At 41.7% G+C, this 26,955-nt stretch overlaps 1 protein-coding gene across 7 annotated transcripts in view; it reads left to right on the top strand.

The window, feature by feature from the left end:
• Positions 1-26,955, top strand: part of PTK2 (protein tyrosine kinase 2) — a 289,297-nt gene that overhangs the window by 233,910 nt on the left and 28,432 nt on the right. For 4 of the 7 annotated variants that reach the window (XM_030795171.1, XM_030795165.1, XM_030795164.1 and 1 more), the window contains 4 exons: positions 6,786-6,872; positions 10,616-10,753; positions 12,284-12,415; positions 26,571-26,633. In XM_030795171.1, coding sequence (XP_030651031.1) covers positions 6,786-6,872; positions 10,616-10,753; positions 12,284-12,415; positions 26,571-26,633 — 420 coding nt within the window. The remainder of the gene's footprint in view (positions 1-6,785; positions 6,873-10,615; positions 10,754-12,283; positions 12,416-26,570; positions 26,634-26,955) is intronic. The other 3 variants (XM_030795169.1, XM_030795168.1, XM_030795167.1) reach the window with 1 other exon arrangement.

Here is a 26,955-nt window from a genome sequence, read left to right as displayed (position 1 = left end):
GGTTTGTTTGGTTTTGAAAAAGTAGGTGTTTTTTTTTTAGTATGTGATGAGCTTATTCTTAAGTGAATTAATAAATACTTTTTAGTATCTGTTTTAATTTCTAACAGTATGGGTGTTGGTAGTTATATTCCAAAGAAACAGAAACTCTTAGAGTCCTCAGTAACTTTTAAGGCTTTAAAGAGGTCCTGAAAATGATGAAATGTTTGAGAGTAACTGCCTCAGAACATTGTTCTTCAACCCTAATCAAACCCAGCACAGCATGTATATTAAAAAAATGATTTTATAATGTCCCATTTACTAATCCTGAAATAAAATACATAGGTAATAGAATGACGTACCAATTTCAAAATATCAATGGAGGAATACTAGTGTTTGGAGACCTAACTATACAGGAGAAATAAAAGGAAAGTCATTTTTTATAACATTATGCATGCATGTATAAAGCACTCAGGTCTGATGACATTGGGAGACATGGTGGCATAGCCAGATCCTTACACCTGTTTGTGGACTCACCATGAATACAGCAGTGACAAAGCAGACCCCCACAGCTATAACTGATAGGAATTTCATTGAGCTTGGTGATGTCATTTTCTAGAATGGTAAGGAAATCTTGGTAAAGTTTAAATGAAACAAAATAAAATTGCCCATCAGTATACACGGTAGTTGCTGTTCTGGAAAGTTCAGTGCCTCATAAACTATACAAAATATCTATACAAACTATACAAAATATATAAAGCAGAATTCATTCTGTGTTCAAGCGACAGGGATTTTATTGTTGCTGTTGTTTTACTTACATAAAGTTGAGAGAAACAGCAGAAAGTCCTGCGGGGGCCGGGCATGGTGGCTCACGCCTGTAACCCCAGCACTTTGGGCAGCCAAGATGAGCTGATCACTTGAGGCCAGTAGTTCGAGTCCAGCCTGGGCAACATGGCGAAACCCTGTCTCTACTAAAAATACAAAAATTAGCCAGGCGTGGTGGTACGCACCTATAATCCCAGCTATTCGGGAGGCTGAGGCACGAGAATCGCTTAAACTCAGGAGGCAGAGGTTGCAGCGAGCTGAGATCACGCCACTGCACTCTAGCCTGGGCGACAGAACAAGACTCCTTCTCAAAAAATAAAAATACAAAAATTAGCTGGGTGTGATTGCGCATGCCTGTAATCCCAGCTACTTGGGAGTCTGAGGCATGAGAATCACTCAAACTCGGGAGGCAGAGGTTGCAGTGAGCCGAGGTCGTGCCACTGCACTCCAGCCTAGGTGACAGAGCGTGACTGTCTCAAAACAAAAAAAAGAAGTCCTGCGGGATATGAAACAAATCCTGTTATTCAGGCCTGTCCCTCTCATTGCCAGAAATCTCACCTGCTGACCTCTACCTTAATGCCAATTGTGTGATCATGGAAAGCACCCTCACTAATACGGTTCTCCCTTGATATCTGCAAGGGATGGAGATTAAAATCCACAGATGCATAAATTCCTTATATAAAATAGCACAGTATTGCATATAACTTACATACCTCTTCCAGTATACTTATTTTTGTTGTTGTTGTTGGCTCATTCTGTTTTTTGAGACAGAGTCTCACTCTATTGCCCAGGCTGGAGTGCCATGGTGCGATCTCGGCTCACCACAATGTCTACCTCCCGGGTTCAAGCTATTCTCACGCCTCAGCCTCCCAAGTAGCTGGGATTACAGGAGTGTGCCACCACGCCTGGCTAATTTTTTTGTATTTTTAGTAAAGACAGGGTTTCACCATGTTGACCAGGCTGGTCTCAAACTCCTGACCTCAGGTGATCTGCCCACCATGGCCTCCCTGCTGGGATTACAGGCTTGAGCCATCACGCCCAGCCCATCTTTCAGTATACTTTAAAGTATCTTGAGATATTTAGATATAGATACAGATTTTTTTTTTTTTTTTTTTTGAGACAAGTTCTCGCTCTGTTGCCCAGGCTGAAGTGCAGTGGTATGATCTCAGGTCACTGCAACCTCCGCTTCCTGGGCTTAAGTGATTCTCCAGCCTCTGCCTCCTGAGTAGCTGGGACTACAGGTGCAAGCCACCATTGCCCAGCTAATTTTCATATTTTTTTCACCATGTTGCCTAGGCTGGTCTCAAACTCCTGAGCTCAAAGCAATCTGCCTGCGTCAGCCTCCCAAAGTACAGACCTGAGCCACTGCACCCAGCTTACATAGTTATTATACTTATCTTTTTGTTTGTATTATTTTTTATTGTTGTTTTTGTTTTTTTCCTGTACGTTTTCAATCTGCAATTGGTTGAATCCATGGATGCTGGGCCTTTGGATATGGAGGGCTGACTGTACCCTAAATGCTTCTGAAGGAACAGTGCCATCCAGTTGAGGACCTCTGGTTTAGAATACCAGTGTCTTCCTTTCTCTCCTTCCTCACTTGGGAGAATTTCAGCAAAACTTCCCTGTTCCATATTTTGCTTCATTAAAATCCAAGTTTCTGTCTTGGAGGAGGAAGTGTCATGACCTTGCTAACTCATAGTACTTACCAGCAGTTGACACTTTTGGACTCATATGAAAGCCATTTTCAAAGATCTTGACATATATTAACATATTTAATCTTCACGGCAGCTCCAGGAGGTAGCTACTGGTTATTGTACTCCTTTTGTCATTGACAATAGGGAGACACAGAGAGCTGAAGCACCCTAACTGTGAGCACTGACAGTCTAGCTCAAAGCCTGCCCTCTTGACCACCATGCTAACCTCTGATTTGTAGAGAACAGAACTAGAGCTGTTTTAGCAATACATTTGCACTGTCCATGGCTGTTGGTTGTTAGCAACATTTGATTTTGTGGGCTCCTTTGCACAAATATTTTGTCTATCATAAAACATTCTCAACTATTTACCTTTTATTTTTATTTTGAAATGGAACCTTGTGTTATCATTTGCTACCCAGTTAAGTCTTTGCATCACTGTGAGATATTTTACATTGGTTTTGCCATTCTCTGATCTATTTGTTTTGTATGTTCCTTTTTATTTGGTGAGTCAGAAGTATGCTTGTCATAGAATAGCATCATGGCACAGTAGATTTTGGAGTCACGCAGTTCCACCGTTACCACCTATATGCCCCTATTTAAGTTGCCCAATTTATCTGAGACTCTAAAATAGGGGTTATAATATTGCTTCATAGCAATGTGGTGATCAGAATTATCAAATTGTATGTAAAGTAGGTAGTTCAGTACACACAGAATACACAGTAAATTGCAACTTTTTTTTTTTTTGCCTGAATTTATCAAGAGTGCATCACTGTGCAACTGTCAGCTGTGTTTATTGTTCCAGTCCCCGGCTCTGCCTCCTTCCCTTCTTGGACTCCAAGAGCATTTGATTCAGGAAACCCTTTCCCCTGCAACCATTATTAAAACAAGTACAAAGGTAGCCGAACTCTTGTTTGTAACCGCTTTTAATTCAGCACAACCGCTTTGTAGAACACACTTTGGAAATTGCCACCCTAGCACACACAGTAGAGAAAAAGCCTGGAATGCTCTCTTTATGCCCTTTTCCTGTTTGGGATGTCTTTGGGGAAATTCATGTTGTTATTTAGTTAAGTTTAGAGTAGACTCTATCTGGAACACTGTTTGAAACAGTGTGACAGGGCTAAGCCAAAAGGAAGGATTTTTCGCCCTCAGGAACTTAACAGCTCATAGTAGCAGGGCTAGAGCAAGTGCAAAAGTACCTGCAACCCAAGGTAGGGTTTGAAAAAGGCCTCCTTAGGAGAGCAGAGGACATATGTTTATGTTAGGCTGGCAAAATCCAGAGCTGTTGCGTGAAAGAAGTAACATCTAAGACTGAAAGGATCAGAAGTATACTACAGATGGAGAGAGAAGACATTCCAGGCAGAGGGGACAGTATAAGCAAAACTGAGGGGGAAATGAGACTGATTTTAGAGACCAAAACATACTCTGGACCTAACTAGAGCAAAGCACGTGTTCACCCAGCACTGTGGGAGAGAGAGACAGGCACTAAGGCATTTTCTTTCCTAAGCTTGTTGGGACTTAAATCTATTTCCTTTTATTCTGGACTTAATTTGGCTAGACAGTAGTGGGTTTCCACCTTGTTAAATCCCCCAAGTTTTAAAAGACTTTATTGACTTCTTTCAGACTTCTGTTTCAGACTAAATTGTTCTTTCACTATGAACTTTGAATTCATTTATCCCACAAACAAAATGAGAATTTAAGACCTGGAAGTGACTTTAGAGATCCTCTAGCTCACCTGACCCCATCTTATGGATGAGGAACTAGAAGCCAGTCAGTTTCATCACTTGACCACAGTCACACAACCAGGAAGTAGTCAAACAATAGAACACAAGTGCCTTCTCTCCAGGTCCTAGACTACTGGACAGAGAGCATTTGGGTCCCTCAGGCTCAGAATATTCAGTATCCCATTTTGTTATTAATGATACTTTAATAGCTTTATTAAGATACAATTTACATACCATACAATTTATCCATTGAAAGTGTGCAGTTCATTGTGCACATGTACCCTAAAACCTAAATTATAATAATAAAAAAAAAAAGAAGTAAAAATAGACTTTAAAAGTCAGATGTTCTAAGCCTTCATGGTAGATTATTGTTTTTCTAAATTCTAGTTTTCTATTTTGTAAAAGTAGAATCATAGTAACAATATATCACTGTATCATAATATTATTTGTAAGGCACATTGATTAGGAGTCCTCATAAAAAGTCCTTTGAATTATCTATGAAAAAGGTCTATAATGTTATCTAATTTATAATTTTATGTCAGAATTTTTTTTTATTCTTTCCTGTTTGTTCTTACTCTTGGTGGCATGATTAGGGTTGTTTCAGTAGCAATCGGCTATTCTTTTATGACCAGCAGAGCTAGGAAAGAGTACAAGAGAAAAATAGCTGACATAAGAATCAAGCATCTTTAAGTAAAGTAAGAATTCTATGCCACTTCAATTTTTCAGAAAAAAAAAATACTAACAAGTGATTTATATAGTCTGCATTGGTAATTGTTATTGTTTTATTTTATATTATTTATGTTTTTCTTAAGACTCTTTTACTTCTGCAGGTATGTTTTCTTTAAATAAAGCATTGATTTGGGGAGTTCTTGTTTTCTTCAGATTAAAATCTAAAAATGCTCTTTATTTTGTAATTTTAGTTTTTCTCAGTACCTGAAAAAATTAAATCCAAATTTTATATTTCAGCAATCATTCTTCCCTGCAGTTTACAATAAAGTGTGAATACTAAAAAAAAAAAAAAAAAAAAAAGAAAGTGTGCAGTTCAGCTGGGCACAGTGGTTCACTCCTGTAATCCCAGCACTGTGGGAGGCTGAGGCAGGCAGATCACTTAAGGCCAGGAGTTCAAGACCAGCCTGGCCAACATGGCAAAACCCCGTCTCTACTGTAAATACAAAAATTAGCCTGGTGAGGTGCTGCATGCCTGTAATCCCAGCAACTTCAGAGGCTGAGGCACGAGAATCGCTCAAACCCGGGAGGCAGTGGTTGCAGTGAGCCGGGATTATACACTGCACTCCAGCCTATACGTCAGAGTGAGACTCAAATAAATAAATTGTACAATTCAATGTTTTTTAGTATATTCAGAGTTGTGCAACCATCGCCACAACCAGTTTTAGGACTTTTGTTTTGTTTTTAGTAGAGACAGCGTCTCACTGTGTTGCCCAGGCTGGTCTCAAACTCCTGGGCTCAAGTGATCCACCTCGGCCTCCCAAAGTGCTGGGATTACAGGCGTGAGCCATAGCGGCCAGCCTAGAACATTTTTATCACCCCCAAAATGAAATTCTGCACCCATTAGCAGTCATCCCCGATCTCCTCCTCCTTCCAACCCCTTGGCAACCACTTATGTACTTGCTATCTATATTAATCTTTCCTATTCTAGATATTTCATTAAAGAAATCATATGTTCTTTGTGACTGGCTTTTTTTACTTAGAATGTTTCAAAAGTTCATCCATGTTGTAGCGTGTGTCAGTACTTTATTCCCTTTAGTTACAAATAATATCCCTTTATAGGTATACTGCATTTTGTTTATCCATTTATATCAGTTGACGGACATGGACTGTTCCCCCTTTTTATCTATTGTGAATAATGCTGTTAAGAACATTCATGTACATGTCTGTGTTTACTTAATTTGTTTTTTTCAAAGATACAGCCTTGCTATGTTGCCTAGGCTAACCTCTAATTTCTCGGCTCAAGCGACCCTCTCACTTCAGCCTCCTGAGTAGCTGATGTACATGTTTTTGTGTGGATATATATTTTCATGTCTCTGTTACATATACCTGAAAGTAGAATTGCTGGATCATATACTAATTCTCTATTTCGTTTTTAAGGAATAGCCATACTGTCTTCCATAGTGACTACACCATTTTACATTCTCAACAGACTGGCCTGATTTGTTTTCAACTCCTGGCCTCAAACGATCCGCCCACCTCAGCCTCCCAAAGTGCTGGGATTACAGGCGTGAGCTACCATGCCCTGCTCAAGATTTACTCTTAAGTTTTCTTCTAAGAATCTTAGAGTTTTTAACTTTTACATTTAGACCTGTAATTCATTTTGAGTTAATTTTTGTGTGTGTGGGAGGAAGAGGTCAGACTTCAGTTTTTCACATGAGCTATCCAGTTTCCACAGCATCATTTGTTAAAAAGACTGTTCTTTCCATATTGAAATGTCTTAGCATCTTTTTATCATTCTTTTCAAGTAAGCTCTATTAGGAAAATGTCTTTTTCTATTCATAAAGTACAGGCTTGTCAAAATCAAAAGGTTCATTCATATGACGCTCTGTTGATTTTACAGCCCAGCAGACCGGGTTATCCTAGTCCGAGGTCCAGCGAAGGATTTTATCCCAGCCCACAGCACATGGTACAAACCAATCATTACCAGGTATGCCAGTCATTACAGATATAAACTGTGTTATTTGATTATTTAGCACTTTTGGGGTAGAGCGGTACATTGTGCATATTTTTATTTATGTACTTATGAGTATGATTTGGCTGATAGAAAGCTGAGAAAGTGGTTACCCTAATCATTGAGTGATGTTGTCTTGACACCCCACACAGAAGGCATTTGTTTTTCACTCCATCTTCAAGTGGGCAGGACCAGGGCCTGCTGCCATTCTTAGGCGTGTTTTCATCCACTTGCTATGGTAAAGGGCAAGGTGAAGCCAGTGGGCGCACACTCTGCAGAGGGAGTACTGAACTGGACAGTTTTTATGGAAGGCAAGAATAAAATTCAAAATTAACAGAACCCAGATGAAATACCATATGGACAAGTGTGAAAAGTGTTAGATTTATAAACAGATATCCTGTGCAAATTAGAAAAAATTATCCTTCAAAGAAAAGGACCTGACACAAAGTAAACAATTCATTTGTTTTTGAGAAAAAGTTACTAACTTTTGCTGGGGTACACCTTACAATGCACAGGTCTTTGTTCCGCCAGATGCATACCCCAGTGCATCCCATCCTCACTTCAGGATATAGAGCGTGTCTGTGACCCTGGCAGTTCTTTTGTGCCCCTTCCCATGAGGCACCTCCTGCCCCAGGAGCAACCATTCTTCTCACTTCTAGTATCAGAGATTTCTGCCTGTTCTAGAATTTTATATAAATAGATCATATAGAGTGTGCTTTTTAGGGCTTATCTTTTTTTACTCGTAATGTCTGTAGAAGTCAGAGTCCTATTGAGGGTGTCAGTACTTAACCTTTCCTACTTCCTTCACAGAGTTTTTGAAAGCATGGTTTAAATTAAGGCCTCTTGGGTCAAAATGGGCAAAAAATCTTAACTATTGGTACTTAACTGTCAGTAATAAGGGAGAATGTAAGCACTTTCCTATTGGAAAAGATATGTCAGTGGTAGTTTAGAACAGCAAATTTTAGCCTCTTTATCTAGCCTCCAGATTCTAATGTCTAATTCTGGAGCCCAAGAATAGCTTATTGTTAACAAGCAGCCTCAGTGGATTCTGAGGCAGATGACTCAGACCTATGTTTTGGAAGACACTGTTCTGAGATGGCCACTTGCCTGGCAGAGTCAGGAGTGAATCATTTGAGTTTTCGAGGGCACCTGTCTGTTCACTCAGCAGGGTTGCACTGAATGTTCATCTACTCTGCCTGGCACTATTCTAGGGACTGGGAATATGAAGACAAATAAAGTACCCTTTTTTCTCATGGAAGGAGCTCACAGGGCCCTTTGTCAGTTTGGATTACTACCAATTCCATAAGTGAAGAAGCCAAAACCCTGACCCAGCACAAGGGTCAGAGCAATGGGAAGTACGCAGGTGGCCTACAGAATGAAATCCCACCTCTATGATTGCTGAGATACCCTGAGCTCTGGCAGACAAGCAGATGGGCTCCAGGGTAACAGCCCGAGTCTGTGCCTGGCTGGTATGGAAAGTGAACTGGCCCTGAGTGGGAATTGAATACCAGCATTGTTTTGAGGAAACATGCAGCACCTGCTTAATGAGACAAGCTGTTAGCAGAGAGACAGTTCTCTTTGTGTCCCAGCAGGCCTGGTCTGTGGCACTGTCAAGATTTGAAACTCTAGTATGTGTTTGTTAGTGGCTGTCTGTCACCAGTGCAGTGGAAGCCCCTGAGAGTGGGGACTTGTCTCTAAGGGCTTAGAACAGTGTGTAAAAATGAGTAAATAGAGAATTAAGTAAAACATTGATTTTTTTCATTGAACTGATGTATGATTAACCTTTCCCAAGCCCAAATTTTCCTCTCTTGTAAATGAGACCAACTATGAGACATTTCCTGATGTTACTTCATTTTTAGCATAAAGTGATCCTTCTACATGGTTACTATTATGTAGAAAACTGCCTTAGACCATTTTAAACCTCCTTGTTGTGAAAATTCCTAAATGTTTTCTGGCAATAATATATCCCTTTTCACCAGAAATCTTGATACAGCATTTTGCATTTAGTAGCAGTTTTTATTATTAAGATATTTTCATTCAAATAAACTGTGAGAACTAACTGTATGTCTTACTTGAAAATTCATTAATTTCATATTGTCCATATGGAATTTTGGTATAAATTAATGCCTAGAGACCTAATAAATGCACAAAACCTTTGTTGAAGGATGTGTTGATATTTGGAAATACAGTTTTGGCTCTGCTTTATCTCACTAAAAAATTAACTGACAACACCCACCATACAACACTAGCCTAATGAGGTGTGGAAACCAATACTGATTCTGTTCTCTGTCTTTCTCTTGATTGAGAGAAGGAACCATATAAAGAAACCCATTTTAGGCCGGGCACGGTGGCTCAAGCCTGTAATCCTAGCACTTTGGGAGGCCGAGGCAGGTGGATCACGAGGTCAGGAGATCAAGACCATCCTGGCTAACACGGTGAAACCCCGTCTCTACTAAATATACAAAAAATTATTAGCAGGGCGTGGTGGCGGGTGCCTGTAGTCCCAGCTACTTGGGAGGCTGAGGCAGGAAAATGGCGTGAACCCAGGGGGCGGAGCTTGCAGTGAGCGGAGATCCCGCCATTGCACTCCAGCCTGGGGGACAGAGCGAGACTCCATCTCAAAAACAAAACAAAACAAAAAAAACCCATCTTATTTTCCCTCTGCCTTGAAATTTTTCTCTATGTCCAACTGAATGTCTTCTCTCTGCCTTAGTCATCATTGTTAGAACTTAAAGGTACGACTTATCCTACCATCAGCTCCCAGGTCATTAGAGGACAAACATTTGGGAGTTTTTTTGTGTGTGTTTTTGTTGTTGTTATTCTTATTGGGGGATAGTGGTTGGTTGGGCAGGAAAGGGGATTTCTAGAGCAAAGTATGGCACAGCCATTTTTGTGGCTTCCTGTTGCTTTTGCATCCAAGGATGGGCTGCCCTCATTATTTTAGTAAATGTGAAATTCCAAAGAAACAATTTCTTATTTTCTAGTATATATTTGCACTAGCTCTCTAATGCAGCCATAACAAATGTCCTTTCATGAGACTTTAGCTGAGACTCCATTTCCTTGCCTTATCAGCTTCTACAGGCCACCTACATGCCTTGGCCCATGGTCCCCTTACTCCATGTTCTAAAGCCAGAAGTTTTTGTTTTTTTTTTTTTTTTTTTTTTTGAGACGGAGTCTCTCTCTGTCACCCAGGCTGGAGTGCAGTGGCGCGATCTCGGCTCACTGCAAGCTCCGCCTCCCGGGTTCATTCTCCTGCCTCAGCCTCCCAATTAGCTGGGACTACAGGCTACTCCTGACCTTGTGATCCACCCTCCTCGGCCTCCCAAAGTGCTGGGATTACAGGCTTGAGCCACCGTGCCTGGCCCAGAGCCAGCAGTACTAACTCTCTCTGACCCTTCTTCAGTGGTCCCATGTCCCTCCCTCCTCTTATGCTTCCCTCTTGCACTTTTAAGGACCCTTGTAATTACACTGGACTCGCTCAGATATCCCAGATACCCTCCCATCCCAAGGTCCTTGAATTATAACCACATCTGCAAAGTCTCTTTTGCCATGTAAGGAAACATATTCACATGTTCAAGGGATTAGAACATGGGTATCTTTAGCGGGCCATAATGCTGCCTACCACAATATTCTCTGTAATTTTAGTTTCCTTTGTGTGTGAAGCAGAACTGTGCAGATGTTATAGTTGAACATTACCTTGCCTCCTTACTCATTCACAGGTTTCTGGCTACCCTGGTTCACATGGAATCACAGCCATGGCTGGCAGCATCTATCCAGGTCAGGCATCTCTTTTGGACCAAACAGATTCATGGAATCATAGACCTCAGGAGATAGCAATGTGGCAGCCCAATGTGGAGGTAAATCGGGTGTCTTGGGCTTCAGTTTGTGAACTTATAAAGCATGGCAAAGCTGGGCATGGTGCCTTACACTTGTAATCCCAGCACTTCTGGGAGGCTGAAGTAGGAGGATTGCTTGAGCCCCAGAGTTTGAAACCAGCCTGGGCAACATAGCAAGATCCTGTCTCTACAAAAAATAGAAAATTAGTCATGTATGGTGGTATGTGCCTGTAGTCCCAGCTACTCGGGATGCTGGGGTGAGAGGATCATTTGAGCCTAGGAAGTCGAGACTACAGTGAGGTGAGATCGTGCCACTGCACTCCAGCCTGGGCAACAGAGCAAGAGCCTGTCTCAAAAAAAAAAAAAAAGTAATAAAGCATGGCCTAAGTACCTTTTATTTCTAAATTCTAAGATTTATTTATTTTAATGACTTTTTTTTTTTTTTTTTTGAGACAGAGTCACACTCTGTCTCCCAGGCTGGAGTGCAGTGGCATGATCTCGGCTTACTGCAACCTCCGCCTCCCAGGTTCAAGCAATTCTCCTGCCTCAGCCTCCCGAGCAGCTTGGATTACAAGCGCCAGCCACCACGCCCAGTTAATTGTTGTATTTTTTAATAGAGACAGAGTTTCACCACGTTGGCCAGGCTGGTCTCGAACTCCTGACTTCAAGTGATCCATCCACCTCAGCCTCCCAAAGTGCTGGGATTGCAGGCTTGAGCCACCATGCCCGGCCAGATTTTAATGACTTGATTCAAAGATCAGGATACCCCATCTACTCAAATGCTTTCAGGTTTAATGAACTTTAACTGAAAGAACCCAGGGAGAAATACTAAAATCTTTAGTCCATTTATTTGAAAGGCAAAGCCCTAAGTGGAATATAGTCAGCATATACATGAGGCCAACGAAGAAACAGGAAGACAGAGCATTCAGTTCTTTGGACCATGTTAATTTTTACTAAATTTTCCTGATAAAACCAAGAACTACTCCTATAGTTTAAAAATTTATTTGACCTAGGTACAGTAACACAACCCATAGTTGCATCTACTCAAGAGGCTGAGGTGGGAAGATAACTTGAGCCTAGGAGTTTGAGGCCAGCCTGGGCAACATAGCAAGACCCCATCTCATTAAAAAGACAAAAAATTACTTATTTGAATGAAAGAGCATCTATAGTTGTCTGCTATTTATGTTCTTTTATTTAATATTTAATACTTTGTAATATGTATCATATTTCAGCCTTCTATTACTTCTAGTTGTTTCTACTTTCTTATTATAAGTAACAATGTATTCTTTGCACATACCTTGTGTTATTTCTTTAAAATAGACCCCTACAAGTGAACCTATGAGCTAAAGGATTGCATACTTTTTAAAGATGCTTGATGCACATTAAATTGCCCCCTACAGAAAAGTTACTCCCACAAGCACAGTATGAGAGATCCTGTTTCCACCATACTTGCTGTTTTGCTTATCTTTTCTTGAAAGACACATAAAACAATGTAAGAGCATAGGAATAGACTTACGAGACTGAACGTGCTGTTTTCAACCCTTCTTCCAGGACTCTACAGCACTGGACCTGCGAGGGATTGGGCAAGTGTTGCCAACTCATCTGATGGAAGAGCGGCTAATCCGACAGCAACAGGAAATGGAAGAAGATCAGCGCTGGCTGGAAAAAGAGGAAAGATTTCTGGTAATTGTGTTTCTGAAAGGCTTCTTTGACTTTTTAAGCCCCGTTAGAGTCTACTATATTGCAAATTATTGCAAAATGTTATCTTTCAAAGCAGGAGAGTTAGTTTTACAACTACTTCTTAAAACTTGGAATAGGCCCGGCATGGTGGCCTATTTGGGAGGCTGAGGTAAGCAGATCACCTGAAGTCAGGAGTTCGAGACCAGCCTGGCCAACACAGTGAAACCCTGTCTCTACTAAAAATACAAAAAGTAGCCGGGCGCATGCCTGTAATCCCAGCTACTTGGGAGGCTGAGGCAGGAGAATCGCTTGAACCCAGGAGGTGGAGGTTGCAGTGAGCCAAGATCATGCCATTGCATTCCAGCCTGGGCGATGAGTGAAACTCCATCTCAAAAACAAAAAAAAAAAAAAAAAAAAAAAAAACCTACTTGAAATAATGTGGCTGGATGTGGTGGTTAATGCCCAAAATCCCAGTGCTTTGGGAGGCCAAGGTGGGAGGATCACTTGAGCCCAGGAGTTCAAGACCAGCCTGGGCAACACAGCAAGACCCTGTCTCTACAAAAAAAAAAAATTAGCCAGGCATTGTGGCTCACACCTGTAGTCCCAAATACTTGAGAGGCTAAGACTGAGTCCAGGAGTTCTAGATTATGGTAAGCTATGATTGTGCCACTGCCCTCTAATAGATCCAAAATCCTGTATCCAAAACCCTTAAGGGCCATGTGTGTTTCAGAATTCAGTATTTTTTAAATACTAAAAAGTTATTGTAGTATGCTGAACATTATACATTATTTAAGACTCTAATAGCATCCCAGAGTTAAAACCACTAGTGTTTCTACAGCAGAATGCAAATAATCACATTAACAGTTAAATGAAGATTATAAGATGCTTCATCTGTTCAGGTTTTACTACCATATTAGTTTGTTTCAAACATAAAAAAGCACACTTAACATTTTCAGCATTTTTTAGGTTTTGGAAATGAGGATAGAGGAATGTGGACCTGTCCATTCATTATCTTCATTTTAACAGAACAGGAAATAGAGACTTAGAGAGACCCTGGGCCACAGAGCAAGACTCTGTCTCTTAAGGAAAAAAAAAAAAAAAAACTTGCAATAATGGGTTATTTGCTTTTTTAATTATCTTTTAGGAATAAATTTCTCTAAAATTTTAGTAGTGTCATTATGGGCTCAGAAATATTAGCATTTGTTTGGTTTTTGCATTACCACATTTTTTACCCAGAAACAACTCCTGCTTCCATGTCAGCTTACATATAAACTATTGCATCTTGCTACTGCAGGCTGTATAACAAGACAGCTAAGATTTGCCTTCCTGGCATTTATGACTGATGTGAACCTCCTCCCAGATGTGTCTGGACATATGCATGGGAAATGTCTTCCTTCAGGCAACCCTTATTGAAAACCACTTCAGAAGTCCCTTGGGGACAGAGAGGAAGTGGTGGGACAGAGCAATCTCTGTATGTTACTTAACACAAAGGTCCTTTTAGACTTATGGTCCCTGCTGCCAAGCAGTTCTGTGCCCTCACCCTCAGAACTAAGGACTGTGAGAACCCATTCCCCACTCTCCTTGAACTCAGAATAGCTATTTCAATCTTCCTGTAGTTGCCTCAATCGTATTATGGCTGAAAGAAGCCACGATTCATAATTTTGAGCCAGTAACTTAACCTGGTCTCTCATGCTTTGCGTCATTAAACATTCACTCACACTAACTTTGTGTTAAATTTAACTAATTTAGAATTTTGAAAGCATAGGATAAAACTTTCCTTCTGAACTAAAGCAAATCTTGAGATTGTAAGGCAGATGGAAAAAGAAAATTATTTTTGGCCTGGCATGGTGGATCACACCTGTAATCCATCCCAGCGCTTTGGGAGACCAAGGTGGGCAGATCCCTTGAGGCCAGGAGTTCGAGACCAGCCTAGCCCACATGGTGAAACCCCGTCTCTACTAAAAAAAAAAAAAAAAAAAAATACAAAAATTAGGCAGGTGCAGTGGCTCATGCCTGTAATCCCAGCACTTCGAGAGGCTGAGGCGGGCTGATCACTTGAGGTCAGAAGTTCGAGACCAGCCTGGCCAACATGGCAAAACCCCATCTCTACTGAAAATACAAAAATTAGCCAGGTGTGGTGATGCATGCCTGTAATCCCAGCTACTCAGGAGGCTGAGGCAGAAGAATTACTTGAACCCAGGAGACGGAGGTTGCAGTGAGCCATGATGGCACACTACACTCCAACCTGGGTGACAGAGCGAAAGTCCGTCTCAAAAAAACAAAAATTAGCCAGGCATGGTGGCACACACCTGCAGTCCCAGCTATTCAGGAGGTTGAGGCATGAGAATTGCTTGAACCCAGGAGGTGGTGGTTGCAGTGAGCCGAGATTGTACCACTGCACTCCAGCCTGGGTGACAGAGTCAGACTCTGTCAGGAAAAAAAGGAAAAAAAATGTTAATTTGGATATTATATCTATTCTAAGAACATACCTAGTGTTCTCTAGTCCTACATTTTAAACCTATTTTTTGTCCAGATAGCCTCTTTTACCAGACAGCATTGATTTGTGTTTTTAAAAGTAGATGTTATAAATTCTCCAAACTAGAGTTCTTGTATTTCAGTCCCATGTATGACTGCATTTGGACAAAGGATTTGCTACCAAATGTTGTGGTACTGCTGTGATGTTGCTCTGACAAAGAAGAACATCAGGAAGAGCAGAAGAGGACCCTGTGTGTCACTAGGGGGACTTGGGGGAGGCAGCATATAGATAGCATTTGAGCCAAGGCTTAAAGGAGAAATTGGAATTTTTAGGGCAGACAGGCTCAGGAAATACATTCCAGGAAGAGCGAAGAGTGTGGGTAATGACATGGGGTCAAAAGGCTGTATTCCAGCCAGGCACAGTGACTGTAATCTCAGCTACTCAGCAGGGTGAGGCAGGGAGATCGCTTGAGTCTAGGAGTTTGAGACTAGACTGGGCTTAGCAAGACCCTGTGGCAAAAAAAAAAAAAAAAAAAAAAAAGGCAAATAATAAGCCCTAAAGGGAGGAGGAGGATCAAGTACCCAGAATTCCTACAACATATTATCTAAAATGTCTAATCTCCAACAAAAATTTACAAGACATACAAAGGAACAGAAATATATATGAATGATAGACAAAAGAAAAAAAGACTTCTGTCTGGGCACAGTGGCTCACGCCTGTAACCCCAGCACTTTGGGAGGCTGAGGCAGGTGGATCATCTGAGGTCAGGAGTTCGAGACCGGCCTGGCCAGCATGGTGAAACCCCATCTGTACTGAAAATACAAAATTGGCATGCCTATAATCCCGGCTACTTGGGAGGGTGAGGCAGGAGAACCGTTTGAACCCAGGAGGCGGAGGTTGCAGTAAGCCAAGATCATGCCACTGCACTCCAGCCTGGGCAACAGAGCAAGACTCGTTTAAACACACACACACACACACACACACACACACACACACACACACACACACTGTATTCTAAGAACTTCCTGTAGCTAGATGTGAGCAAAACAGAGCATGTTCGTGGGGAAATGGAAAATACTTCTCACTATGTGGTGTTTTTGTTTTGTTTTGTTTTGTTTTTTTTAACTTAATAACCATGTAATTGGAGCATCTTCATTTGGTCCTAAACCTGTCTGTTGGGTAACCTCTGAGATAGCTTGCCTGGTGCTAAACTTGGAGGCCATAATGGCATCGAGGCAATTTCCCACTCAAGTACTTTTCCTTTTTTTTTTTTCTCCCTGAAACAGGGTCTCACACTGTCACCCAGGGTAGAGTGCAGTGGCACAGGCATGGCTCACTCCAGGCTTGACCTCCTGGGCTCAATCTGTCCTCCCACCTCAGCCTCCCAAGTAGCTGGGACTACAGTCATGCACCACCATGCCCAGCTAATTTTTGTATTTTTGGTAGAGTTTCATGTTGGCCAGGCTGGAACAAATACCTTTCTTAATGCCTGTAAGATGGTATTGTATTTTTCACTTTGCTTGTTTTCCTTACTAGACTGAGCACCCCATGAGTGCAGAGACCATGGACCATGTCATTCCTATTCCCCATTCAGTCCACAGTGCCAAGCCTATGTGATAAGAGTATCACATAGAATGAGTGTTTGTTTTTTCTCTTCAATGAGTTTATTTTTTTCTTTTTGTAAGTGAGTGTTTTTTAACTCATGCCTTTTCTCATGCTGCTGTGTCTGCCTGAAATGCTCAGGGAATCTGCCTGAGGAACACCTTTTTGTCTTTAAAGATTATTTTTGTGTCATCTCAAGGACGATACATTCCCTACACCAGGGTTTCTCAGCCTGGGCATTGTTGACCTTTGGGGCTGGATAATTCTTTGTTGTAGGAGACTGTCCTATGAATAGTAGTTCTTAGCAACATCCCTGGCCTCTACCCACAAGGTGCCAGAGAACCTTACTGAGTGCCAAGCGTGAAGCTTGAATGAACTTACTTTATGATGATGTGCACTACTGCGTTCTCTCTCCCAACCCCCTGCACTCTCACACATGCTCACTCTCACCCTCTTTCTCTAATAAAACATAAGTTCCTTAAGTTCCATAAGTTCCTTAAGGGCAGCAACTGTGACTTAACTGTCTTTATCCTGCTTCATTTTTCTTCTAATGTTTCTCACTGTATGACAATGTCTCACTTGTTTTCCTGTCTCCTCCACTAAAGTGTAAGCATTACAAAGATGGGAACTTTATTTATTCAGCACTCTCCCCCAGCTCCCATAGTACCGTTTGTTCAGCAGTAGTAAGGCTCAACCAGTATTTATTAAACGAATGAATGTACCACCATACAGTGTTAAGCATCTAAATGTTAGAGGTCAAGAGGAAGGAAGAATCCAGGACAGGAATCATAGCATTGGTGTCACTGTTTTTCATCTAAATGAAAAATAAAAACAAGTAATGCATGAACCCTGGGGAAGTAGATATTATAATTATTTTACAAATGAATAAATTAAAATTTAATATACATAAAAGTCACAGGGGACCTTTTAAAGTTCACTTCCCCAGGACTAGAGAACTGCAGTGGATCTGGAGAGGCCAAGGACCTAGAGTGATAACAAGCACCCCAGTTGATTTTTGAGACGTGGTCCCAAGGTTACTCTCTGATCTTAGGCCTGGCAATGCTTTTCAAGATTTGAAGCAAATGGCATCTCAGAAAGATCACCTTAGTGCCGGGCACCGTGGCTTATGCCTGTAATCCCAGTACTTTGGGAGGCTGAGGCGGATGGATCATCTGAGGTCAGGAGTTCAAGACCAACATGGCCAAACCCCATTGCTACTAAAAATACAAAAATTAGCCAGGCGTGGTGGCTCTCTCCTGTAATCCCAGCTACTCAGGAGGCTGCAGCAGAAGAATTGCTTGACCCCAAGAGGCGGAGGTTGCAGTGAGCTGAGATTGTTCCACTATACTCCAGCCTGGGTGACAGAGTGAGACTCTGTCTCAAAAAAAAAAAAAAAAAAAAAACCACCTTAGCCTTGCTTGCTGACTGATGGCTCAGAGGGCAGGATAGGAAATGCAGAGATCCAATAGGAAGTCGAGTGGTCATTCAAATAAATGACAGCAGGGTCTAAGCTGGAAGAGGCAAAGTGGGAAGGAACAGAGAAGACAGACTTAAAAGGGACAAGATTTGGTGAATTGGTATAGGAGGTTAAGAGGAAGGAAGAATCCAGGACAGGAATCATAGCATTAGTGTCACCAAAAATAACATTGTGCTACCAAACGAAATAAAATTCAGAATGAGGAGTCCATGTCAGGGAAACATGATGATGCCAGGTTTGGACATTTGGGATATGCAAATGGGAATGCAGAGGAGGCAGCTGGATATAGGGCATAGAGCCCAGAGGAGGTGTTCTGCGCTGGAGATTCAGATTTTTAGACAGCTGCATGGGAAGCTTGGTGCACTGGGAATAACGCCTGGTGCAGGTGTAGTGTGAGGACCACCCTGACCATCTATCAGTTGGAAGGTAGTGTGTGTTGGATGTAGAAGTTTTCGTGACACTGTCGAGTGGTGATGGTGGCAGCTAGGTCTCTGGGTATGCACACACGTGCTTTATGGTCCTTCATTTGGTGAAGAGACTCTAACAATGGTAATTAGATCTCGTTGTGGTCCTTTTTATGCTGTGTATGTGTAAAAATTACTGTTGGTTGCCATGGTGTCTGCTGTTTACAAGCTTGTTTCTGTGTCTTGGCCTTTGTCATGAGCTAGGCCCAGAGCTATTGGTCTGTGTCCTTGCAGCCACCAGGCCAGGACGCCGCACCTACTTTTAGGTTAATCAGGTCGTTGTTGAAGCTGTGTGTCAGAAGTCTTTCTGTCCTCTTAGGCCAAGGAACCTTCCAATACAGGCTTCTCAGACTGCGTGGAAGGGCCAGTTTGTATCTTTCTAAACCGTTGCAGACCAATACTCTTGTAAAATAAAATTTCAAAATCATGGACTAGAAAAAGACATAAAAATAAAAGCCAGACATTTTTGACAGCCCAAAAATTACTCTTTCAAATTGCTATAAAAATGTCTAAAGATGCTTACCAGGCCGGGCGCAGTGGCTCACGCCTGTAATCCCAGCACTTTGGGAGGCCGAGGCGGGCGGATCACGAGGTGAGGAGATTGAGACCATCCTGGCTAACACGGTGAAACCCCGTCTCTACTAAAAAATACAAAAAATTAGCTGGGTGTAGTGGCAGGTGCCTGTAGTCCCAGCTACTCAGGAGGCTGAGGCAGGAGAATGGCGTGAACCCGGGAGGCGGAGCTTGCAGTGAGCCGAGATCGCGCCACTGCACTCCAGCCTGGGCGACAGAGCGAGACTCCCATCTCAAAAAGAAAAAAAAAAGAAAAAGATGCTTACCTTCTGTTTTCATCAAACTGGTTCATTCCCAGACCCACCCAGGCCTACTGCTCTGGTCCTGCCATTTACTTCAGTAAGGTCAGCTGTGCACCCTATTAGATACGTTCTGTTCTTATTTGAAAAATTAACTTGCTTTGTCAGTAGTATTACCCAAATTTCAGATCAAAACAGATGTTTTCTGACATCTGTTTTCAGAGATCACATCATCACATCATTTTTTATGGTTGCTACTGCTAGTCACATCTCTTACTTTTTGAGTACTTCAGTGGGTCAGGAGTCCCTCCTCTGGATCTCTGCATTATCTCAACAACCCTGCACAGAATGTGTTTTATGATAGCAGCCCGGATGCTCTTGCCCAAGGTCACATGGCCCCACAGCAGATACTCTGTACTATACCTAGCTCTCCTTTTTTTTTTTTTTTTTTTTTTAATTGAGACAAAGTCTCACTCTGTGGCCCTGCCTGGAGTGCAGTGGCACAATACTAGTTCACTGCATCCCTAACCTCCTGGGCTCAAGTCATCCTCCTGCCTCAGCCTCTTTCCAGAGTAGCTGCGACTACAGGCATATGCCACCAAGCCTGGCTAATTTTGTTATTTTTTTTTTTATATAGAGATAGGGTCTCACTTTGTTGTCCATGCTGGTCTCAAACTCCTGGGTTCAAGCAATTCTCCCACCATGGCTTCACAAAATGTTGGGATTACAGGCGTGAGTCACCACTCCTGGCCCCACACTCCCTTCTCTTGTTCCCAGGTCAGATACTGCCCTTTCTGAAATAGTTCTGTGTCTGCAAATATACTCTGAAAGCTGTCTTACAAAGTGAGTGCCAGAGATTGCTGGCAACCTTAGTTAGAACCTCAGTTGGTTGAAAGAGCTTTCTTTCCTCTTGGGCATTGCTTAAAAATAGAGTAGCTTTGCAACTTGCTTTTTTTTTATTACTGCATGCACAATAATTTTCTGATGTGATACTATGCTTAAAACAGGATTTTAATTTTAAATGAGAAAGCCCTATCTATATAAAGCCTACTTCGTGTTTTGAGAAAGAAATATGTGAGCATTTTTCCCTCACATAGCAGATCCAGTCAGTCTGAATGAAAGATGAATGCCGAGACGGGGAACTAAAGAGCGGTGGCAAGAGGCTGTCTGTCTGAAGCCAGGCTGCTGTCCCTGCATCTGCTACGCAGCAAGGCCACAGCTCTCCTATTTTTTTCCCTCATACCAGATTCCAGATTTGAAAGCAATACAGTATAGTGAAAGGAGAAAAGACTGAGCTATAAACCTTAAATTTGAAGTTTTCTAGCGCCATACCCACATGAGAGTAGAGACTGTAGCTAAGCCAGACTGTTTTTTTGGCTTGTTTGTTTTGAGACGAAGTCTTACTCTTGTCCGCCAGGCTGGAGTGCAAGGGCGCGATCTCGGCACACTGCAACCTCCGCCTCCCGGATTCAAGCGATTCTCCTGCCTCAGCCTCCCGAGTAGATGGGACTACAGGTGCCTGCCACCATGCCCGGCTAATTTTTGTATTTTTAGTAGAGATGGGGTTTCACCATGTTGGCCAGGCTGGTCTTGAACTCCTGACCTCAGGTGATCCACCCACCTCAGCCTCCCACAGTGCTGGGATTACAGGCATGAGCCACTGCACCTGGCTGAGAATCTATTCTTTCTGATTGGCCGTCTTTGGCTGTGTTGCTCTTCAGTTCCCAATAGGCACTCATCTTTCATTCAGGAGGTCCGTGTATGCTGTATGAAAAGAAAAAGGTCGAGTATTTATTTCATTCACAGAACACAAGTAGATTTTATATGGATAAGCCTTTCTCATTTTAAAATTAAAATCCTGTCTTTAGGAAAATACCACATTAGGGAATTATGAATTCAAGAAAGTCATTTCATGAAATTTATATGGAAATAAAAATAGATTAATTCATGTAAACACATGAAACAATACCATACTCTATAGGCAAAAATATAAATGAGTTGCATTTTTTGTTTAAGTAAAACAGTAAATATTTCCTGCCTTTAGAAGGTACTTATTATCTGTTGACTGATTGAAGCCCACCTCCACTGTTTAAGAGCTGTGTTACCCCAAGCAACTAAATCTCTCTAAGTCAAGTTCCTCGTCTATAACATATCTCTTGTGCCTTGGATATTAATTGAAGCATTCCTTCAGCAAATATTTACTACACATCTATGTGCACAATGCTGCCAGGCACTTCTTTTTTTTTTTTTTTTTTTTCCAGGCACTTCTTTAATTCTGATAATGACTGACTGAGGTAGGTATTATTCTGCCTTTTTTACAGGTGAGGAACTGGGCCTAGAGAGGTTATATGCCTTGTCCAAAGGGGCATGGACAATCAGTTTACTAGAAAAATGCACAGGGCATTCATTTCCTCCACCTGTTTGTCCGGTGTTCTAGCAGGTAACAGAGATGCAGTGGTGAGGCAGACAGCTTCATAGACTCTGTCATCATGGAACTTAGCATCTCATGATAAGAAACAGAAATGGTCAACTATTTGGGGAAGGGGAGGAGGAGAAGAACAAATTACAACAATATATTATACGGTATTTTCTTTATGAATTGGTTGAGAGTTTTAAAACGATAATACAGTGGTGCTAGGTACAGTGAGAAATGCTATCACATATTACTGACATAGATGAAAATCAAGATGGCCTTGAGCAGTTTGGAAACTTATACCAAGATTTTTCAAATGTTCAAACTCTTTGACTTAGTAATTCCTTTCTTAGAAATCTGCTCCAGAGACAGGAAGATCACTTGAGCACAGGAGTTTAAGACCAGCCTGGATAACATAGTGAGACTCCCCGCCAATCTCTAAAAGAAAAAGAAAAGAAATCTGTCCCAGGGAAATAATCAGGGACTTAGTCAAAGATTTGTATACAAAGATGTTCATCTACAACCTATTTATAAAGGATTTTGAAAATGTCCCTAATGTCCAACAATAAAAGAACTATTTATTTTAACTCTCACTTGGCACCAACTTAGTACTTTACAAATATTAACTCATTTCATCCTCCTAACAATCCTATGTGTTGGTTACAATTACTGTTCCATTTTAGAGATGAAGAAATTGAGGCCCAGGTCACACAGCTTGTAAGGACTGGATCCTGATTTGAACCCAGGCCACCTGGTGCCACAGCCCACACCCTTCACTACCATTGTCTATTTTATGATGATAGTCATGCAGTGGAACGTTGTGCAGCCTTAAACATTGTTTTGTCAGTTTGCCCTGTATAAATGTTATGCGAAGGCTGCAGAATCATATGATGTGGTTCCATGTTTGTAAACATACATTTACACCACAGTATTAACTAATGATAATTACTTTTACATTTTAATTACTCCATAATAACCAGTGATAATTACTTCCAAATGGTAAGGTTGAGTGATTTGTAATTTTTTCATCTATTTTCTCAGTATCTTAATTCTTCTACAGTAAGTGCATGTTTCTTTTGTTAGATTATTGACAAATGAGGATGTATATAATATTTTTAAATAACCAAAATCATGTAACTATTAAATGACTGCATCGTAAGTTGGGCCTGGTAGGTCTTTTGTTTTCTTAGACTGTAGCTCTAACTGGGCGTGGTGGCATGCATTTATAGTCCCAGCTACTCCAGAAACTGAGGTGGATGATTGCTTTAGGCCAGGAGTTCGAGGCTGTAATGCACTATGATTGTGCCTGTGAATAGCCGCTGCACTCTGACCTGGGCAGCAGATCAAGACCCTGTCTCTTAAAAATAGAAACTGTTGGCCTGGCGCGGTGGCTCACGCCTGTAATCCCAGCACTTTGGGAGGCCGAGGCAGGCAGATCATAAGGTGAGGTGATCGAGACCATCCTGGCTAACACGGTGAAACCCCGTCTCTACTAAAAATACAAAAAATTAGCCGGGCGTAGTGGTGGACGCCTGTAGTCCCAGCTACTTGGGAGACTGAGGCAGGAGAATGGCGTGAACCCAGGAGGCAGAGCTTGCAGTGAACCAAGATCATACCACTGCATTCCAGCCTGGGTGACAGAGGGAGACTCCGTCTCAAAAAAATAAATAAATAAATAAATAAATAAATAAATAAAAACTGTTGTCCTTCCTGCTACAGTAGAGTCAAACCTAATCACCTCCACTCTCTGTTTAGAGCCCTTCAACAGAACCCCTAAGCAGACCCAGCTCCCAGCTGGTCCTTCAAGTGAATGGGCAGAAGAGGAAAGGATAGTTTCAGACTTTTTTAAGTTGCAAGAATGGTACAAAGAATTCCCACGTTCCCTTTACCTAGAGTCTCCACTTGTTAACATTTGACCTCATTTGCTTTGCATATTTGTACATACCATTTTTTCTGAACCATTTGGAAGTAAATACCAGATATCCTGCTTTTTAACTGTTAAATAGTTTAATGTGAATTTCCTAAAAATAAGGATGTTCTCTTAAATAAGCATAGCCGAGTTAACCAATGTCAGGAAATTAACAATAATTCAATACTGTTAGCTAATCAATGGACTATTCATATTTTACCAGTTGTCCACAGGATGCCCTTTCTAGAAAAAAGTCCTGGATCATGAGTTAAATTTAGTTATCACATCTCTTGAGTTTCCTTTAAGCTTGAACAGTTCCTGGGTCTTCCCGAAATCTTTCCTGACTTTGATATTTATGTTGAGTAATGTTCTGTGAATTGTCAACCTGAAGTCTCGTCTTCTCGGGTACTTTTTCTCAAAGTCCATTGTGTTTTGGAATATTTTTCTTAAGTGTATCTGGGATGTTTGGGCCCCACAAAGCTGCCTCTTCATTCAGGCAGTGGCAGAACCTCAGCATTCCATGGAATAGGATCTGTGAGCTCTACTACATGGAATAGGACCGCCCCAGTGAGTTCCCCTTCAGTTGCCAGTTGGAATGAATGTATTATGTGTGTTTGCCTGGTTTCCTTTCGTCTATTCATGCCTATCTTACCTGTCAGAGAAGATTCTATCCTAGAAGTCAGGAACTACCTACCTCTGAATTTTCTCTTGAGCTATATTTCACACCCAGCCACAGCTGTCCATATCTAATGGGATAGTCCTCTCTGGTAAAAGATACAGCATACTTTCTGCCATAGTCACCAACTGCATGCCTCTAGGTTTGACTTCCCCTGTGTGGGGATTAGTTATATATATCACATCTGCGGTAAGAATTCATTTTTTAAATTATTGTTCCTTGATATTATAGTACATATAAACACAGTACAATGTTTTAAGTTATGCTCTTCAGAGTTCAGAAGTATTTATTCTGAACTTTTCTGGTTTAGTCATTGAGAGAGTTCTAACAGAGCGGAGTCTTGCTTAGTCACCCAGGCTGTAGTGCAGTGGTACAGTGGTAGCTCACTACAACCTCAAACTCCTGAGCTCAAACCATCGCCCCACCTCAGCCTCTCCAGTAGCTGGGACTCAGGCACACACTATCTATTTTTTAAAATTTTTTTCTTTGTAGAGATGAGTTCTCACTGTGTTGCCCAGGCTGGTCTTGATATCCTGGCCTCAAAGGGTCCTCCCACCTCAGCCTCCCAAATAGGTGAAATTGCAGGCACACACCTCCACACCCAATGCTACATTTGAGGATTTAGGTCATTTTCCATCTATATTTAGCTGTTGCTTTTAAATGAATATTTTTACATGAAAGGGAACATCTTTTTTTATATAGTAGCATGGAGGTTAATTCAGTCAACATTGATGTGTTGAGTGCACACCAACCAGGAACTGTGCCAGGCACTAGGGATATGGGGCTGATATACATGAGCTGTTTTGTAATTCTGTTGAATGAACAGATAAGTTGTGACTTTTGCCCTCTTTGCTTACTCTCTGCTACTGCTGTCAGGGCTGTCTGTTCTGTTTCAGGATGCCTCTGATTATTAGAATGTTTTTCCATAAGTGATCCAAAATCTGCCCTAAATTCAGGGACAACACACAAGTTTCACCTTTTCCCACATGGAATCCCTGAGGACTGTTAACAACAGTCAGCCAGAGCCCCCTTTTAGTGATTAGCCATCAGGAGCTCCTTTACCCACCTCCTGGTAGGAGCTGTTCTCAGACCTCAGCCAGCTACCTCCAGGCACTGTGCCTGGGAGGGAAGGAAAGGGGGAAGGGAGGAAGAAGGCAAAGGACAGTGCAAGGCCCCTGCCCTGGAAAGTTTGTTTACCTCTGAGCCATCAGAGGATCACTCTTACCTGTGTCCTTCACCAACTTCCTACTATACCCTGGCACCCACGAGTGACCCCTGCTTTGATTAGAGATAGTTAAGACAGAGGCAGAAAGCCTAGTAGGAACTGGTACAATGAAAAGGGTTTGGGCTACAGCACTGGAATTGGAATTGGAAAAGAAGGGAGAGGTGAAGCTCATTTCTCCATCCCCCACCCAACAAGTGCTTGCAGATGGTGTGCTCAGTGGCAGGCTCAGGTGTGGGAAATAGGAGATACACAGACAAATCAGACATCAAGATGCTCCATCTGTAATGAGGGAAGTAATTATGCCTGATAGGTGCCAACATAGAGGTATCTGTAAGGCACAGGCTAAGAAGCGACCAGCTCTGCTTGAAGAGGGAAACATGCTGCCAAGAAAGGGTGTCTGGCTGAGCCTTGAAGAGTGAACAGAAGTTTTCCAGGAAGAAGTATGTGGCCAGTGTTCATGAGCAAAGGGGAGGCAGGAGCCACTGTGGCTGCAGGCCCGTAACCCATACTGCGGGAGCACAGGGTTTGTTTTCATGAGGAAAAGCCTTTCTGCCCTGTTCCTTCACCATAAAGGCATGTAGCCTACTTCATTTATTCTGATATTGGTGAAATTTCCGTACTGTTATTTACATAAAATCTAGATTTCTCTGTTTGGTTTCTATATTCTAGATGCAGTGTGGGAAAACAGTCTTGTAATTGAACTCATATGCTACTTTGGCAAGACAGCCAAATCTGTATAAGCCATATTCTGTCAGAAAGCCACAAGTAATGCCTGATACTTTTATCCTGGGATTGCGGGTCTCTCAGTGAAGAAGAAAGCCTGCTGTGCTACTTGGAATAGAGGTGAAGTGCAGGTTCTCCAGCACTGGGTGGGCCAGTGCAGGTGCCAGTCTGTAAGGTGTGCATGTGTGGAGAGGAACGCAGTTCTTCCCAAGGCAGCCAACCTTCATTCATCATCACTGGAATTTTTTTGAAACGGGGAAAGTTTCAACTCTTCTTATTCAGAGGACAATTGTGTTAAAAAGGAAGGAATTTAATACAGAATCTGTCGAAAATTTTCAAATCAAAAATGAAATTGTTTTGATTTTGTTTTAATTTCTTCAGAAACCTGATGTGAGACTCTCTCGAGGCAGTATTGACAGGGAGGATGGAAGTCTTCAGGGTCCGGTAAGCCTGAGTTTTCAGCAGGATTTGATTTCCAGTTCTCCTGTGCGTGGACCATCAGTGTTTATGTCACAAGATATCCAAGTTTACTAATATTTGTAATAGGGAACAGAATATTCTATAAAGTCAACATTTTAAGATTATGAAAATCTATGATGTACAGCCTAGAATTTTTATTCAGATACAGAAGTTTTCTGCACTATTATTGATAAAGGCTTTTTTTTTTTTTAACTTTTAGTTTCAGGGGTATATGTACAGATGTGTTATATAAGGAAATCACATGTTGCAAGGGTTTGTTATACAGATCATTTGGCACCCAGGTGAT

The sequence above is a fragment of the Nomascus leucogenys genome, chromosome 16 (genome assembly GCF_006542625.1).
Source record: "Nomascus leucogenys isolate Asia chromosome 16, Asia_NLE_v1, whole genome shotgun sequence".
Taxonomy (NCBI): Eukaryota; Metazoa; Chordata; class Mammalia; order Primates; family Hylobatidae; genus Nomascus; species Nomascus leucogenys.
The sequence above is the reverse complement of the archived record's forward strand: the minus strand, read 5'-3'. Positions and strand labels throughout refer to the sequence as shown.